Source organism: Gorilla gorilla, chromosome 6 (assembly GCF_029281585.2).
Source record: "Gorilla gorilla gorilla isolate KB3781 chromosome 6, NHGRI_mGorGor1-v2.1_pri, whole genome shotgun sequence".
Taxonomy (NCBI): domain Eukaryota; kingdom Metazoa; phylum Chordata; class Mammalia; order Primates; family Hominidae; genus Gorilla; species Gorilla gorilla.
Window position 1 is genome coordinate 29,115,060 of NC_073230.2, and position 17,762 is coordinate 29,132,821.

The following is a 17,762-nucleotide window of genomic DNA, read 5'->3' on the forward strand; positions in this document are numbered from 1 at the left end:
CTTGGAACAAGATCATAGCTGGTACCTTCTTACTCCTCCCTTCAGAGTCACCTTCATAATTAAGACATTGGGCTTATCTTCAGTGCTGTCCAAGTTAGATTTGTATAATTTCAGGATCATCCCTAATTAACCCTCTAATTTTCCCATATCTCTGCAAAAATAATGCATTGCCTTTTTGCTGATTCCCATGTCAATATTTAAAGCAAATAAAAACAGATACTATCTTGTGTAATCTGAGAGCTCAGATCAGGGACAAACTGTACAAATTCCAGAGCACTCCTTCCTATAAACTTTAAGAGAATGTTGCCTTTCATTTAGACCAACTCAATCATTCCTGTTCACTTAGATCTTAACAGTTGTTGTGGCTGACATAGCTGGCCACTCCTAGAGTTGACTGTATATTACAGATTATTTTAAAACTGAAGCTTGTGCTATATAATTGTGGAGTTTTCTCCATGTTTTTTTTTCTCAGAAAAATTTTACTCTAGATATTTTTTGTGCCATTTTCTTTAGAATGTGTGTCTCTTCACATTGCAGTTCCCTGAATTTTGCTGTTCTTCGGGCACAGTATTTATCTTAATTATTTCTCTCTTGTTCGTCACTTAACTTTGAACCTAAATTCAATTGGTTGGCTATTCTCGTTGTTGATAATACAAGTGCAGTCGTGCTATTAGTAACAGAATTGTTGGACAATTTGGGCAACATGTTCAGGGTCACCACTCAGGTAGTATTGTTTTGTATATTCATGCTAGTTTCCAGATGGCTTTGCAAATAAAATCTCTGTGATTAAATTGACTATGAATCTACTATATCCATCTTTTACATACTTATTAGCACACAATTGGATGCCTTTAAAAAAAGTATTTTGAAACATAATAGTTGTAACTACACTGTACTTCAATAAGCCCCTGAGGGCATCCTCATGACCAGCAGCTGAACCCTCTGCCCAGGGTGACTATATGAGGGTAGCAGGTATTATATTTCACAAAAGTACATGTTTCTGAATACTTTTCAAATCTGAAATGCTTATAATGCAAAATGAATTTCCAGTAAGTAAGTTAGCAGAGAGGTGCATAAATCTGTAAGTAGGTAAGCTTTCTTTTTCTTTTAATCATATTATTTAAATACAATGAACACTTATGTGACTGGTTTATTGAATAATATTAATCCCTTGGAATAACAGTCATGAAACAGTTTTATCTTTCTGCAATTACTAATCTCACATGTGCCCTGCCGAATCTCTTTTCCCAGGTAGCAGATCCCTTAATAATATCTCGGGCAGGTATCGTAATTTCCTGGTCCCCCTTTCTTATTAAAAACTTAAAAAATAAACCAAAAGCAACTCAGCATATTCTAGTTGGAAATTTCCATCTCATCTCCATGTCAAGGCCAAGCTTTCATTTAATAACCTGGTGTTGGGAGGGAGACTTCAGCTTTTTCATCCCCCGTCTCTGTCCATTTATCATGAGGAGGGGTTTAGGGGTGTGATCTGTCTGTCATTGCCCTTTCTTAATGACCGCTCCTGCTTCCCTCACCAGCGGTGACTGTCCATCTTCACCCTTAACAGCAAGGATCCACGTGCTGGATTTCTGGTGGAACAAGTGTGCAGGTCCTCTGGACAAAGGGAACCTCCCCAGGGATGTATATGCCAGAGCCACCCCCACTTTAATCCTCCCAGTTCTTGCTCCTGGCAGTGTAACCAGCCACCTGGTTCCATCTTCCTTCTCCTTTTCTACCTAGGCAGATGTCCAAACAAGGGGCACATCAAAGATTCACTTCCTACTGGTGCCCAGAGTTTTTATGAGTGATTCTCCTATTCCTCTTACTTGACCTTAGAGTGGAGGTTGGGGGACCCAGTCTTCTACCTTACCCACGAAAGGGAAGGGAGATGCCATGGCTTCCCCGTCGTGGCTGATAACTCACACTGTGCAGATGGCCTCCTTTGCCCTCTTCCTCCCTATGGTACTTTCTGTAGAAGGCATGCATGGAGGTAGAGGAGGGTGGGGTGTTGAGATGTGTCTTACCAAACCCTGGAAGGACTAACTGTCCTAACCCATGTCCATTACCTTCAGAATGTGCACATACTCACCACCTCTTTGTCCTTAATTGAAGTCCTAGTCTGTGCTAGAGAAAAAGGTCACTCAGTGAATTCTTGTCACCAACTCTGTTCACCCTCCTTTTAAATCATCAAAAAATCCTTCATGCCTTAGCTAAACTACATGTTGACTCACAGTCTGTGCATCTCTGATGCCAGTTGACTTTTCAAATTTCAGTGATGTGCTTTTTACATCCTTTAAAAAAATTTTTTACAACATGACTTCGGTATTTTACAGAGTGCTGTCTTCTCCATTATCAGTGTGACTTACTGTGGATGTCTCCTCACCTACCCCATTCATAGCATTTTAGCTACGCATTCTAAATCCCTGAATTCCAGGTACATTGCTCAGTACTAGTACCCCTCCTTAATGAATGACTAGATTATATAAGACGTTTGAAACATTTGAAATTATGATGAAGCTGAATGTTAAAATCATAGCATGGAGCTCTCCAAACTCCCTCACAGCTGTGCTGATAAATGCCACCACGCTAACAAAGGGAGATGGGTATTTCTTCTTGCCAGCTAAAGGATCCAGTCCTGTGGCCACAGTATAAACATGCTTACAGTTCTGACACACAGATTTGAAGTGGTTACATATATTTTTGATATATTTTGAAATTTTGGGAAAATTTGTATTCCAAGTTGTGCTCAAAATGTGATTTCATTGAGGTCTTTTCCTGTACACTACGTAAATTTTGAACAATTAAAATGTACATAAAATGCTATCACACTGTTACTAAAGGTATATTATTAGAAGAAGTGTTTAGCAGCCTTTGTGGTACAAATAACCATCCAAGAGTGACTTATTGAGGAGGAGCTAGGGGCCATTTGAGTCATCTAGAGCCATAGTCGGCTTCTTTCCCTGAAAGAAACGGTTCTGCAAATTCAGCATGCATTCTGAATTCTTGCTCACTAAGTATGGAATAGTTAATGCTACAGGCTGTTATGCCAGATAGTGTGATCTTGCCACACTCTCTTACCCTCTTTTCAACATTAGAATCAGTTTCAGACCACCAGACTTAGTCTTTCCGTCCATGCCTTTTGTGCTAGCATTCCTGAATGTGCTCCCTGTAGTGTGACCGAGATAACATGGCAACTGCAGCTTGTGGAGCAACAATGCAATTTCCCCATAAAAGGCGCCCTTTGTGGGTAGATAACTCATCTTGACATCTTGTGAATGACTTGAATTTTCCAGGCGTCCCTCCTTTACTCACCCAAACTCCATTTAAGAGTGTTGGTCCAAGTGAGAGTTTCTGCAGTTAATTGTGGAATGTGATCAGCTTGAATAGACCAGCCAGGGAGGTCTGATAACCACTACAACCGCCATTCTGTAAGCAGAAACCCCCAGTTTAAGATACAAGAGTTGGAATGACAGAGTGATAAAATTGGTGTGTCTAGAATGCTGTCAGTAATTATCAGCTTAGGAGTAAGTTTGGTTAAGGTCAAGTTCTAAAAATATCCTTCCCTCAAAATTTAGCCTGACCTCCCAAGGTTATCGATTAACTAAAGGATGGTGGATACAGGTGCTGCTTAACTTCAATGGTAAAAGTCTCTGGTAGTTGCTGTAGAAATAAAACTTAAAGGTGTATTTGCAGGATTCATTGACATGGTGCAATAGCTATGGACAACTGGCCTGAAGTCCTTATGGGATTCAGTATTAACATTCTTTGGTATTTTTTCCCCTTTCAGAAAAACATTTGTATTTTTTAACTGAACTAGTATAGTTGTTAAAGTCAGACAAAATAATATCAGTTTACCCTTTTGCACCCTTTCAGGTTGTTATATACTACCTTAAAATAACTGACAACTTTGGACAATCAAGGTGTTTTTAACCACTGATTCCTTATGATGTGAAAGGTCTTTTTGTTTGAGAACAGTTTGCACATTTTCTTTCTCTTGTCTATGAAACATTTAACTTCTCCATAAAGGTTAGGTTTGGAGAAGCTAATCCACAATAGAGCTATACTAAAGAAAGACTCGCTGTCAACGTGATTGGCTCTACTTGTGCTTCTAATGGGGTAGCTGTGATTCTTATATGGCTACTGAGCACTTGAAATGTGGCAGCTAAGGAACTGACTTTTTATTGTAATGAATTGCAATTGATTTAAATCTAAAAGTTGATATTTGATTCAGTTATTGGAAAACATTGCGTGTTTGAAACAACTTCGGTGAGTGAATCTACCTTTGCCCCTGCATATTGTATGAAACGCAAATACAGATGTAACATTTTCAGATGAAAAATCCAAATTGAGCTATGCTGTAAATATAAAATACTTACCTGGTTTCAAAGACTTGCTGCAAATAAAATAATGGAAAAGATCTCACTTTTTATATTACTCACATGTTGAATGATAATATTTTGGGATATACTGGATTAAATATACATTAAAATTAATTTCACCTTTTTAAAATATGACTTAATGTGGCTGCTAGATGGTTGTAGCTGTGGAAATTGAAGCCACAATGCATTCTGTAAAATGACAAGATACATATACTCAGGAATGCTTAATGTTTGCATGAAGAAATGCCCTTCAAGGACATCTGCACCAATCTACACACAAGGAAATCTGCCAACTTGTCTTTGGAGAAATCCCCTAAATTACAGCGATGAGACAGATGGCACTCAACTGATACCTCTAATAGACTGTAAATATTGGCATTCAAAAAGGTGCTTGTGAGAAATGAGCTTTATATTAGGTGATAAAAAGCACCATTGGATCTTAAAGGAGCAAATATCTCGACCCCACATTCCCACAAGCACAGTATGTTTTTATGCAGAGCTTCCATTTGGTTATCTTCCTGATAGAGTAAAAGTGTCTCAGCATATGAATTTTAAGAGGATGGAGCTCAATAATCATTCATAGTATGCCAAAACCTTCACTGACAGGAGGATATTCTTCTTTAGAAAATTAATAGGAAAAAGACTCAATATGTACGTGGTAAGTTGAGGGCATGTAAGAATGAATGAGTTTTAGTTAAAATGAAATCCATAAAAAAATTCTAACTTTCCTAAAGGAAGTAGAAAGCTGGAAAGATAAGACGTATCTAATGTGGAGGAAGTGGTTGCTCCTGAGTTTAAGCTGGGGCTGAAGAAGGAATGAGAAAGAAGGAGCAAAAGGACACAGAAAAGGGGCCATGGTTTTGACCATCTTGCCATTGGCTCTATTTACCTGCAGCTGAGGAGGAAGGAATAGAAGCTGCTCATGAAAGTGTAGTCTGTCACAGAAAGTACAGTGTAAGAGCAACTCTGCTTGGCATGACTTATGAATATGTAGTATTTTAAATGGATACCTTAATATAAAGGCAGCCTGATTCACCTAGAGGTTCAGGTATTTAGGTGTATGACAAGAAAATAGAGAATCTACTTTCAAAATAAATGCCATAAATTATATATCCCATGGAGATTATCCTTGATTATCTTCTCAAAATGATGAATATATGGTTAATCACAAATTGTATAGCAATATGCACAATTTTTTCTTCATTTTGCATATGTGTTGCCACTGCATTGTATTCTATTGTAGCCCCTTTGGAATTCTCTCCATAGCCAATGTATAAGTTGTACAACAACATTAAGGTTATTATAATGTGAGATTAAAGTAAAATATCACTTCAATGTTATGAGATCCAAAAATTAAATATTATAAATGTGGGGTCCTGCCAGCGAGGAGTTTCTAGGCCCTTCTCTGGAATCTGAAATTGTTCTGGTCTCAGCCTTGCTTTGATATCACTTGATGAAGGTTGTTCCGTTCCAGCTTAAACTCAGTGGGTAGAGCTTCCAGCTATAACAGATTAGCTTTTAACAGAGTACTGTTCTTTCTGGAAACAACTAGAAAAGCTGGATAAAATATTTAACTAAATCTGTTTAAATGCACTGAAGAGCATTTAAAGAGTATTGAAGAATTAGTGTGCCAGGGGCTAAGATAGCAGCAGAAGAAAGCACAAAGAGATTTGCCGAATGTTTGGTGCTGCTTTTCTCCTCGAGACATTTGATAATTCATAGATGTGGCCAATGGCATGAGAAGCTGATCAGAGCTTTCAAGAGGCTCATGGAACTTGAAAGAAGGAGAGAAATAAAATAAAACTGGAACTCAGGCCCCATTAAGGAGGATATATACAGAGAATCAAACAATAATAATAAATGGTTCTAAGGTGGATTGGATAGAAATTTGCCAGGGTAGGGGGAGGAGGAATCTACTGTATCTAAAAATCAGATATCTGAATCAGATATCTAAAAATTAGATATCTACCATATCTAAGAATCAATTCCAGATGGATGTAGATCTAAATGAGAAAGGTGAAACAAACGATATACAACATGTGACGAAGGATATCTTCATAATCTTGCGCTAAGCAAAATTTTCTTAAATTGGACACAGAAGTCCTAACTATAAACAAAAAAATGGATAAATTTGACTGTGTTAAAATTTTAAAACTTTAGCTTATCAAAAGATGCTGTTAAGAGAATAACAATGCAAGCTGCAAAGTGGGAAAAGGTGTTTGCAATACAAACAAAAGACTCATATATGGAATATATAAAGAACTCCAACAAAAAACAAAGGCAGATAATCTAATATAAAAGTGGGCAGAATACTTAGTTCACAAAAAAAAGATGCGATGGCTAGTAAACATAAGAAAGGTTGCTCAGTTTCAGAAGTCATCAGGGAAATGTAAACCAAAACCACAACAAGATGAGATAACAGGAACTGGATTTACCTTCTTGCCTGAAACAATGAAAAATTTCAACAAAATATATGAAAAACAGCTGTTTTCTAGACGCTGGACATCAGGCAGTGGGGATTCATGACAGATGAGGAACAGGGATTCATCACAGGTGAGGAACAAATGGAGTGAGCACTATGATTGTCTCAGTTTTCTGTCCTGAGAGAGTTTCCAGGCCATAGCACATGAAGGGAAACCCAGAGTCCAAAGTGACTATACTTTGCAGAACTGAGTACCACAGAGGAAAGAGTTGTACAAAGAGAACTCCAGAGACTTATGGAGAGTATTAGGCAGAGTGCTGAATAGTGCACTACATGTGAGGAAACTATCCAGGCCTGGGGAAAGAACTATCAGGTGCCCAATGAGCTCCAACAGGGCAAGAAATAATGGCTGCTTCTACCAACTAGACTTGAAGCCCTTATAATTTATAGGTAGAATACTGACAGGGTCTTTCCTGGTAGCGGGGAATAAATAGCCCTAGATTAGACACTGCTGTAGTCCCACCAAACAAGTCTTAAATAGCAATATCCAAAAGGATCAAACCTTTTGCAAGTAATTTATCCCAGGAAAAAAATCTCAAAAGTATGGGAGTGAAAATATATTCATTTTTAAGCAACGTAAAGTTCACAATGTCTGGCATTGCATTAAAGTTTACTGAGCATGTGAAGAAATAGGAATATTCAACCCATGAAAAAAGAGACAAAACTGACCCAGAACTGACACAGATGATAGACTTAGCCAATAAGATATTAAAAGTAATTATATGTATATTTCATGTGTTCAAAAAGTTAAGTAGAGACCTGGAAAATATCAGAGAGCTTAATATGTGTGCTAGGACTTCCCAAAGTGGGGAACAAGAAGAAAGATAGAAAATATTTGAAAAACAACAGCCAAAAGTTCTCCAAATTGATGAAAAGTACAAAAGTGTAAATTCACAGACTTAAGAAATTTAATGAGCCCAAACACAAAAAAAGGAAAGAAAACTATACCAAATTGCTCAAATTGGTCAAAACAATATAGAAGTCTCAAAATCATCCATAAAGCCATATTTTATACAAATGAACAAACATAAGGATGACAACAGACTTCACATTGGAAACAATGCAAGTAAGCAGACAGTGGAGTAGCAATTTCTTTCTTTCTTTTTTTTTTTTTTTTTGAGACAGAGTCTTACTCTATTGCCCAGGCTGGAGTGTAGTGGCCTGATCTCGGCTCACTGCAAGCTCCGCCTCCCAGGTTCACGCCATTCTCCTGCCTCAGCCTCCCGAGTAGCTAGGACTACAGGCGCCTGCCACCACACCTGGCTAATTTTTTTTGTATTTTTAGTAGAGACGGGGTTTCACCTTGTTAGCCAGGATGGTCTTGATCTCCTGACCTTGTGATCTGCCTGCCTCAGCCTCCCAAAGTGCTGGGATTACAGGCATTAGCCACTGCACCTGGCCTACAGTGGAGTAGCAGTTTCAATGTACTGAAAGAAAAAGAACACCTGTAACCGTAAAATTTTATACCCAGTAAAAATACCTTTTTAAAAAAGGATAGCAAAATAAAGATGTTTTAACACATTCAAAAACTCTTAAGATTTCATCACCACCAGACTGGCACTACAAGAAATGTTAGAGAAAGTTCTTCAAGCAAAAGGAAGATGACACTAGATGGAAATTTGGATCTATACCAAAAAATTATGAACACTGAAATGTCAACTGTATGGAACTAGAAAAAATTGGAGCATTAGCCAATCATTAGAAGATGGAATGGTACCAAAAACATAGAAACATTGAAATAATATATATGTAAATTTAAATACTGGCTCTGTTGATTATAATAACTGGCTATGTTATTGCTTAACCTTTCTGAACCTCAATATCCTTATATACCAAATGAAGAAAGTAGTAGGTATTGTCTGTTTGGCTTCTAAGTAACAGGCAAAACAAAGTGCATAAAGAACCAATAAAAGTATGTAACATACAATAATGTAAAATTGGCCACAAATTCTTTCCCTTCCTGTATCCATGCCCTTTCAATGTGATGTGGCCGTATTGATCAAGGCTAGATACTAGTTCTCCATTTGGGTTGCCATATGACTTGTTTTGGCCACTGTGTCATTAGCAAAAGTTTGAAAATTTTTTGTATACCATCACTTGCCCTTTTGCTGCTCTTTGGAAACCTGTAACCATCCCATCATGATTGAGTCAACCCTAGCCTGGTGGATAATGAGATTAACATGCCCATACCCAAGCTACCAGCTGAGCAACCATCACACACATGAGAGAAGCCACCGATCACCAGCAGGCTACAAATGTGTGGGAGAGTCCAGCTGGACTAGCTGAGGCAACCCAAAACCAACACACTGAATTGTGGCTGATGAAGAAGCCAGTAAATCTTGGCGTGTTTTGTTATACTGCAAAGTTAATTAATATATGTTAGTTATGTATATACATATTTATATATGTGTATGTGGATATACATTCATCAGTATCAAGGACTCTATGTGCTACTGATTTAAAATAAAATATTTTACTTGAAATTTAAAAACAAAGCAAAGAATTGATTAAAACAAGTACTAATCCAAGTTTTTGTTTTCTTTATTTCTTTAATTTTTTTCCCTTCCTGAATACCTTGATATCATTGTTTTGACATCAGTGAGTTTGGGAAGATTGGTGAAAACATCATAAGTTAATGTGTTTCTCTTTACTTAAAATACTCTGCCTAGTAAAGTATTCATTTTCCCTTCTCTTTTTAATTTGTGTAGATATTTCCTAAATTGTTGATATGATTTGGGATTCAAAAAGCACATATACTTGCTCATACAATGAGATATCAAGATCAAACCCACCAAAGGCTAAAATTAAAACTCACTAAACAATGGAAAGGATGTGGAGTAATGGGAATGTTCATATCTAGCCACCAGTATTATAAGTTAGTACAACTACTTAGGAAAACTGTTTAACAGCATTTTCTAAATAGGAATATATCATACATTTTTATCTAGCAGTTCACCTTTTCAGTGTACACTCAGCAGAAATACATAGATGGACCAAAAGAAGTATACAAGAATTTTCATAGCCACTTTATTTATAATAGTCCAAAATGGGAAACAATTTAAATGTCCCTTAACAGTGGGATGGCTAAATATATTTATATATTGTATTGTCTTTATACAATGGAATACCACATAGCAATAAAAATGAAGAAAACCTAGTGGTATACCAAATAACATGAATAAATTCAAGTGACATAATATCGAACTATAGGAGGCAGATGCAAAAGAGTACGTACTATGTGAATTCACTTCTATAAAGATAATGTCCCTTCTTAGAGAAATAGTAACTGGCATGCACCATGAGGAGTCTTATGGGTGCTGGTATCCTACTCTTTTTTTTTTTTTTCTGGAGATGGAGTCTCACTCTGTCACCCAGGCTGGAGTGCTGGAGTGCAATAGTGCAATCTCGACTCACTGCAACCTCCACCTCCTGGGTTCAAGCAATTCTTATGCCTCAGCCACCTGAGTAGCTGGGATTATAGGTGTGCACCACCGTGGCCAGCTAATTTTTGTATTTTTAGTAGAGGTGGGGTTTTGCCATGTTGGCCAGGCTGGTCTCAAACTTCTGGCCTCAGGTGATCTGCCTGCATTGCCTCCCAAAGTGCTGGGATTACACATGTGAGCCCCCATGCCCAGCGACTGTTCTATTCCTTAATCTTGTGGTAAGCACAAGAGTTGTGCTTACTTTGTTAAAATTTATTAAGTTGTACACACATGATTTTTTCCCATTTTTCTGCATATATGTATTCCAATTTCCAAAAGTTTATTTTAAAAAAACCCAGCATTTGTGTTGTGAACACATTTACATAAAATTATACAATTTATGCATGTAAACATTTTATGAAAGAAACACCAAATCAACCTTATATGCGCTGATATATGGATATGTTTAAGTTACAGTAATAAGTGAGAAATCAAATTACAAAATATTATACTGTGATTTTATTTTTGGTAAAAGCAAATCTGGATTATGTAAGTAATTGCATGTTCATTATTGAAAGTTTGACAAATATAGAAATACATTGAAAAGTTGAGATTAATATACTCATTGCTATTTTTGAGTTATTATAGTTTTTTAAATGTGTCTGTGTTTGTGAGTTATAACATATATACTTAATCAAAATTGTAATATTCCTCTACAATTTGATGTTTCATAGCTGTAAGAGGTTTCATTTTATGAATGTGCCATACTGATTTAACTAGCTTCTAGAAGGCCTTTTTTTTTTTTTTCCCAATTTAGGTTCTTAACCATATTGCATGCCTGTTTCCCTGTACTATCACCAAAACTGTTATTTAATTTTATTATTTTATTATTATTTTTTTCTTTGGAGATGGAGTTTCGTTCTTGTCGCCCAGGCTGGAGTGCAGTGGTGCAATCTCAGCTCACTGCAACATCTGCCTCCCATGTTCAAGCGATTCTCCTGCCTCAGCCTCCAGAGTAGCGGGGATTACAGGCACATGCTACCACACCCAGCACATTTTTGTATTTTTAGTAGAGTTGGCATTTCACCATATTGGCCAGGCTGGTCTCAAACTCCTGACCTCAGGTGATCCACTTGCCTCTGACTCCCAAAGTGCTGGGATTATAGGCGTGAGCCACCATGTCCGGCCCCAAACTGTTATTTAACAAAAAAAAAAACACATGCAACTATTTACTGTTTTGACACATTGACTTAAGTTTTTACACATGTAAAAATCATGGACTCACTTTATCTCATTCTAGAGAATATCATCCACAAAAGACCAGGGCTGCCCATATTTTGGTCATGATTTATATTCTTACAAATATTATTATGAATATTGTCATTATGAATAAATTAGTTAATGAAAACATATGAATGAGTCCTGAGGTGCTTACCAGGCCAGGAGTGGCACTAGGCTTTGTGTATATTTTATCCCATTAATAAGCGGCAGCAGCATCTTTAGGTAGATAGGGCAAATACGAACTTAGATACAGGCAGAAAGCAAGCTGTATGGTTTGAGAATATAATTGTAAGCTGTAGTAATTTCATCTTTCTTCCTTTTTTTTTTTTTTTTTTTTTTTTTGAGACAGAGTCTCGCTGTGTCGCCCAGGCTGGAGTGCAGTGGCGTGATCTCAGCTCACTGCAACCTCCGCCCCTCCAGGTTTAAGCAATTCTCTGCCTCAGCCTCCGGAGTAGCTGGAATTATAGGCGCGTGCCACTTTTCCCTTTGTTTTCTAAGTGAACAGTAGCTGTGAGTCATGACGGTAGATCAACTGACCACTGTATGCATTTTAAATTATAAAATTAACTAGTGATAGGTATTTTCAGTTTACTTACAATTAGATAAATGTAAGTTCTTTTATTTCATAAGAGGTTCTCCCTGTGCAGAGTTCTGATATTTATGAATTTCAGTTACTAATGTTTGGTTAAATAACGCCAGTGCCCTGGCAACACGGTTCAAATTTCAGCTACTATGGTAAATTAACTCTGAGTGATTGCATAAAGCAGATAGTTGATTACTAACTCTCCAGCCCACAAAAATCACTGCCTAAGTAACAGATGTGCATCATGATCAGTGACAGTCATGTCACATCTTTCTAATTCTGTCAGTGATTAGCCACTGTGCTGCTTTTACTCACTTCACACACAGACAGCTAAGCTTGTCGTTCTGTGAGGAACCTACATGACATTTTTCATTAGTTAATGGACAGAAGGAAATAGTAACAAAGTTGGAAGTGTAGCAAAGAAATGAAAATTGATAATGCTAGAAGCAAAAATGGAATCAAACATAGATGGGAGTCACAGAAGAGAGAGCTGACGGACAGTGATGACCAGACACCACCAGAGAGAGTGATATGCAGCCAGGGGAACTTAGTGAAGATGAACTTGGGAACATAAACGACAACAGTGGTTTTGACAAAAAGAATGAAGATGTACCAGAGGAAGTGATGCCAGGAAAAACAAACATATTAAATAAAACAAACCTCCCAAACAACAAAAACTGACTTCACATTGAAGAGACTTACAAGAAATTTCATGACATTGAATGCTTGAAAGGTAAAATGTTGATGGCCGGATATAAATTCAAAGGGAGTGTGAGTTTGTCAAGGCAGAGAAAAGATGCTCGTTCTGTACCTTAAGTAGTAAGATGAGAAGGAGGCAAGTGCTATTCAAATAACTTAAGTTTTCTGCAACGAAAACTGTTTAGTGTTTTAAAATGCAGTCGACAAAATATTAGTTTATGGATTTTTTTGATCTCCCTGTATGTTTATAACCAACAGTGAGAAGCTTTAATGTTTTGACACAAATTTGTAAAGGTCATTGTCCCATCATAGGTTTCTCCCATTGATCATTCAGATTGCATAATGTGATTTCAGCTGCTGTGGTCATTTTTATGATTTTGTACTATTCTGCAAAGTCACGACTACCTGTATTCAATTTTTGCACTAATCTTTTAGAAACCTGCTCAAAATACATGGTGAGTTATTGGTTCTTTTTAAAAAATGATTTGAGGTGCTCATATCCTTTCTCTATCAGAAGAGGGGCCTACGAAGTATTAGTTTTTTAATATTTACTTATTTATTTATTTATTTATTTATTTGAGATGAAGTTTTGCTGTTGTTGCCCAGGCTGGAGTGCAGTGGTGCCTTCTCGGCTCACTGCAACCTCTGCCTCCCAGGTTCAAGTGATTCTCCTGCCTCAGCCTCCCAAGTAGCTGGTATTACAGGCATGTGCCACCATGCCCAGCTAATTTTGTATTTGTAGTAGGAACAGGGTTTCACCATGTTGGTCAGGCTGGTTTCAAACTCCTGACCTCAGGTGATCCACCCGCCTTGGCCTCCCAAAGTGCTGGGATTACAGGTATGAGCCACTGCATCCAGCCTAATCTATTTTTTTTAGTTGTAAAATGAAAGGCCTTTCCGAACAGCTCACTGGGAAGAAGGAATTTTAATTTTGGGTTAACAAATACGAAGCGATCTCATTAAAAATAGAACAAATCTGAGGGCAACAGGGGCCACACTAGTTAAAAAAATAGTCTTGTTCCCTCAGAAAGTTTAAATAGAAGACAGTATGAAAACATCTAACTTCAACTATGCCATGTATAAGAAATAGGAGAACTCTGCCTAAGATTTGTGTTTCCTGGTCATTGAGTTACTACAGAGCTAGAAGTTCTTGAAATTATTTTCTCACCCAAGCAGTAATGTGTGAGGGTGTCTGATGGCTGAAGGCTCATTTATCCAAAGGCTTTTCAATTGAATATTATCTAGGCCCATTACACAGTAGAAGCCATTCAACATCTGTGTACTTCCTGGCCACTGCAGCTGGGAGAGTGAGTTATGAGATTAGTGGAGACTTTCTCTATATTGATATCCTCTGGGTAATGTACAGGGATGGAGGAGAATAGAACCCAAGCTGTGATCAGGCAGCTACCACTCTATCTGTGTTTAAAGTAAGCGAGAGTCTCAAAAACTCATCTATTTTAAACTCGGAGGACTTCTTGCTGTGATTTTCTTTGATACTAAAACTGCATGTACAGCAAAAATGAAAAGGCTGAAAGCTTTAAAGATTAAATCACCCTGAAGAAGTTCCTTACCAATATTGGTGTTGGTCTTGTCATGCAGAAAATATAGGCAGGTTGCTATTGTTTCTAGAAGTTGCTGTGGTATACTTCTCATGTCCAGTTAAACTGCATTTCAAGAAAAGTTTGTTACAGCAGTGGAGTCTGTATGCTTGGAAATGTTTTGTATTGCTTCACCCTATTTTCTGGTTATCAGCAGCTCATATTTATTTTTTTCTGTTGAGGTAAAATTTAACATTAAATTAACTGTTTTAAGTATGCAATTCAATAGCATTTTGTACATTCACAATGTCATGCAACCACCTTTTATCTAATTCCAAAACATTTTCATCAAGCCAAAAGTAAAACCCCCTATCCATTAAGCAGTACCTTCTCATACCCCTCCCTCCAGCCCCTAGCAGCCACTGATCTGCTGTCTGTATCTATGGATTTATCTCTTGTGGATATTTCATATAAATGGGATAATACAAGATACGATGTGTGGTATATTGTGACTAGTTTCTTTCATTTAGCTTATATTTTCAAGATTCATCCAAGTTGTAGCATGTATCAGTAATATTCCTTTTAATGACTGAACAATATTCCATTGTATGGATATACCACATTTTGTTTATCCATTCATCATTTGATGGACATTTAGGTTGTTTCCACCTTTTGGCTATTGTGAATAATGCTTCGATGAACAGAGATGTACAAATACCTGTTTGAGTTCCTATTTTCAACTCTGTAGGTATATACCTAGGAGAGGAGTTGCTGGATCATTGCTAATTCTATGTTTAAGTTTTTGAGGAACCACAAAACTGTTTTCCACTTAGCAGCTTTTATTTGCACCATGAATAACAAGGGAACATGTATTCCCATTTCTGATACTTCTTCTGGGCCGCCCCTGCCCTTTACTCAGTCTACCTCAAGAGAGATGATAGAGTAACTTCCCTGATTAATAAAGTCTGTTCTCTTTTTGTCTCCTTGGGTGTGAATTTACCTACACAACACATGTCATTCTCTCCTTTCCTCCATGACAAAAACACAGGGCAGTGCTCCCCAGAGGAGGATTGTTCTGGTCTGTGCTAACATAACAAGATGAATAAGTGTTGTTCATTCTGGGGTTGCGGTTGGAGGCCAGTTAGATTCTGTTCTTCAAACTGACTTCTGCAAAATAGATGCTAATGTTTTGTCATTGATCTGATCTTTGTTGTTGTTGGTTTTTTTTCCCCCCCAAATTGTCTGGAGCCTGCATAGAGTTCAATGTGCTATTTACTGGTTTTGTATTGGAGAATGCAAAACTTAGGATGTAAGAGGTTATGACACCAGAAGAACTTGATCTTTATAGATGTGGCCTGGAATTATAGATTCAATGTCTAACTGTCCACTTACTTTTAGTTATGTCAACTTGGAGAATTTACCTAATATTTTAGTTTTAATTTCCTCATCAATGAAAAGGGAGAAATCCTACTCATCTTTCTTATGTACCGAGGATACTGTGGGGCTCACCAAAGTATCAAGGCAAGTGAGTGTTAACAGATGATCTCCCCCAAAAGTAAAATTCTTTCTAATTGACATTTTTCATTTCAGACATTTTAATAGCTTTTTCATAGTGTACACTAATGCTAGGAATTTGACTTTTTAAAACTTTACTACAGAAGCCCCAGTAGGATGCCTGTCTACAGGAATATGGTACAGATAGAGAAGTCAGTAAGCATCCAGTCATCAAGTAGAAAATAGGTCACTTTTCATGGTAAGCATTCATCAGCCAGTATGTGATGATTTGACCAGAGTGACTGGCCACTTCTCCACCAAGATCCTTTCAAGCTCTGATATTTTAGAAGTGACTTTTATTTTGAGGGAAAACATTTTGAGACAACTCTAACTCCATAAAGTTCCATGACTTCATATGGCATCATCTCTAGATTATCAGAATATGCCTACAGTAAGAAATGTTCTTATCTTTTCTAATATTCTCATTTTAGGTAACATGTCACCTTGCCAAACTTTTCGACAGCATTGCAGATCTGCAGTTTGAAGACAATCAGGATGTTTCTGCACACACGGCAGTTGGAATGTACAGCAAAGAAAAGGAGTATGTCCCATTCCAAGCCGAGTGTGAATGTGTGGGCCATGTAAGATTTGATTATGAGGTTTTCTATGCTAGGGGAGTATTTTCAGCATACTCTTAGAAGGTTGAGTTGAACAAGAAAAAAATTCAACCCAGGTCAAATCAGGCTCTGCTTAGTTTTGTGCTCGGAGGTTCCTTTTTATCTGTATCCACTGTGACAGAGGGCTCTTCTGCCATGCGTCCCAGTTTCTACTCATGTGGCTTTGGCACCCAGCAGGGTCTCAGAGACGCTAGGAATTGAGCTAGACAGAAGCAACTGTCACAGATTGAATGAGTGACCCCAGAATTAGTAGCAAATGCAACTCAGTGACTGAGTCTGCTACAAAGCGTATTCTGTTTTCACCACTGCTCGGAGAACAGAGAAGGGTTATAGTGAAGCAGCACCTTGCAATAAAGCTTGTTTTAAAGAGGCTTTGTGGTTCAGTAGTCCATTGTGAATGTTATAAATGGCTCCTCATAAATAAAGTTGATCGAGTCTAGCAAGCTGATGTCCTATACTCTAATTACCATGTGCACAGAGTTAAGTTAGCATATTCTCTCCTCTCACAGCCAAATACCTCAAAAATATTCTTAACAGTTATCCACAAGAATGGCTCATTATGATTTATGAAAGCGTTTCTGGTGTGTTCAGATGATTTAGGGGAATTGCATCTTTTTATGATGAAGCTTGCGTAGCTTGGGTTAATCCACAGAGTAACTGATGGAATAGTGTCTAGTGGAGAACCATTTGGGTTGGGGCAGGGGTTCCTGAAAGTATTTGCAGAAATGTGAGTGGCAACCTTATTTCACAAGGGTTTTCTTTACTCCTTTCTGTTGCTTTTTAATATTGTACCAGAAAAATCCTGCCAAATGAAGGAGAAGCAGATGGTGGAATACTTTGATTAAAATATATTTTTTGATCTCTTGGGCTTTTTAGGATGATATTATAATGATTAGAAAAGGTTGCCATAAACTCTCTTGACAAAAGTGTGTTGCTGTCTGCTCCCTCCCAGCAAACTGCTCACCGACTGGCATGATGCCCGGAGGGGGATAGTCCAATTGATGGATGCGGTTGTCACTAGCAGGAACCCTTGATATTGAAAGTTTTTATAGTGCTCTAATTTATTCTGTATAAGCAACTTATGCTAGAGACTTGTAAACATATACAAATTCACCCTCTAATTGCCTTTGTTTTATAAAAAGATGCTTTTAATTTGGTGCTTTTTTGTATTTCTGCCTCTTTTAATTGGCTCACCCCAATTTAGTCC

General features: G+C 37.6%; 1 protein-coding gene across 1 annotated transcript in view; it reads left to right on the forward strand.

The window, feature by feature from the left end:
* The window catches only part of DNAH11 (dynein axonemal heavy chain 11), a 359,011-nt gene that overhangs the window by 96,484 nt on the left and 244,765 nt on the right, over positions 1–17,762 (forward strand). Inside the window, exon 29 of the mRNA XM_055347302.2 lies at positions 16,370–16,519. Coding sequence (XP_055203277.1) covers positions 16,370–16,519 — 150 coding nt within the window. The remainder of the gene's footprint in view (positions 1–16,369; positions 16,520–17,762) is intronic.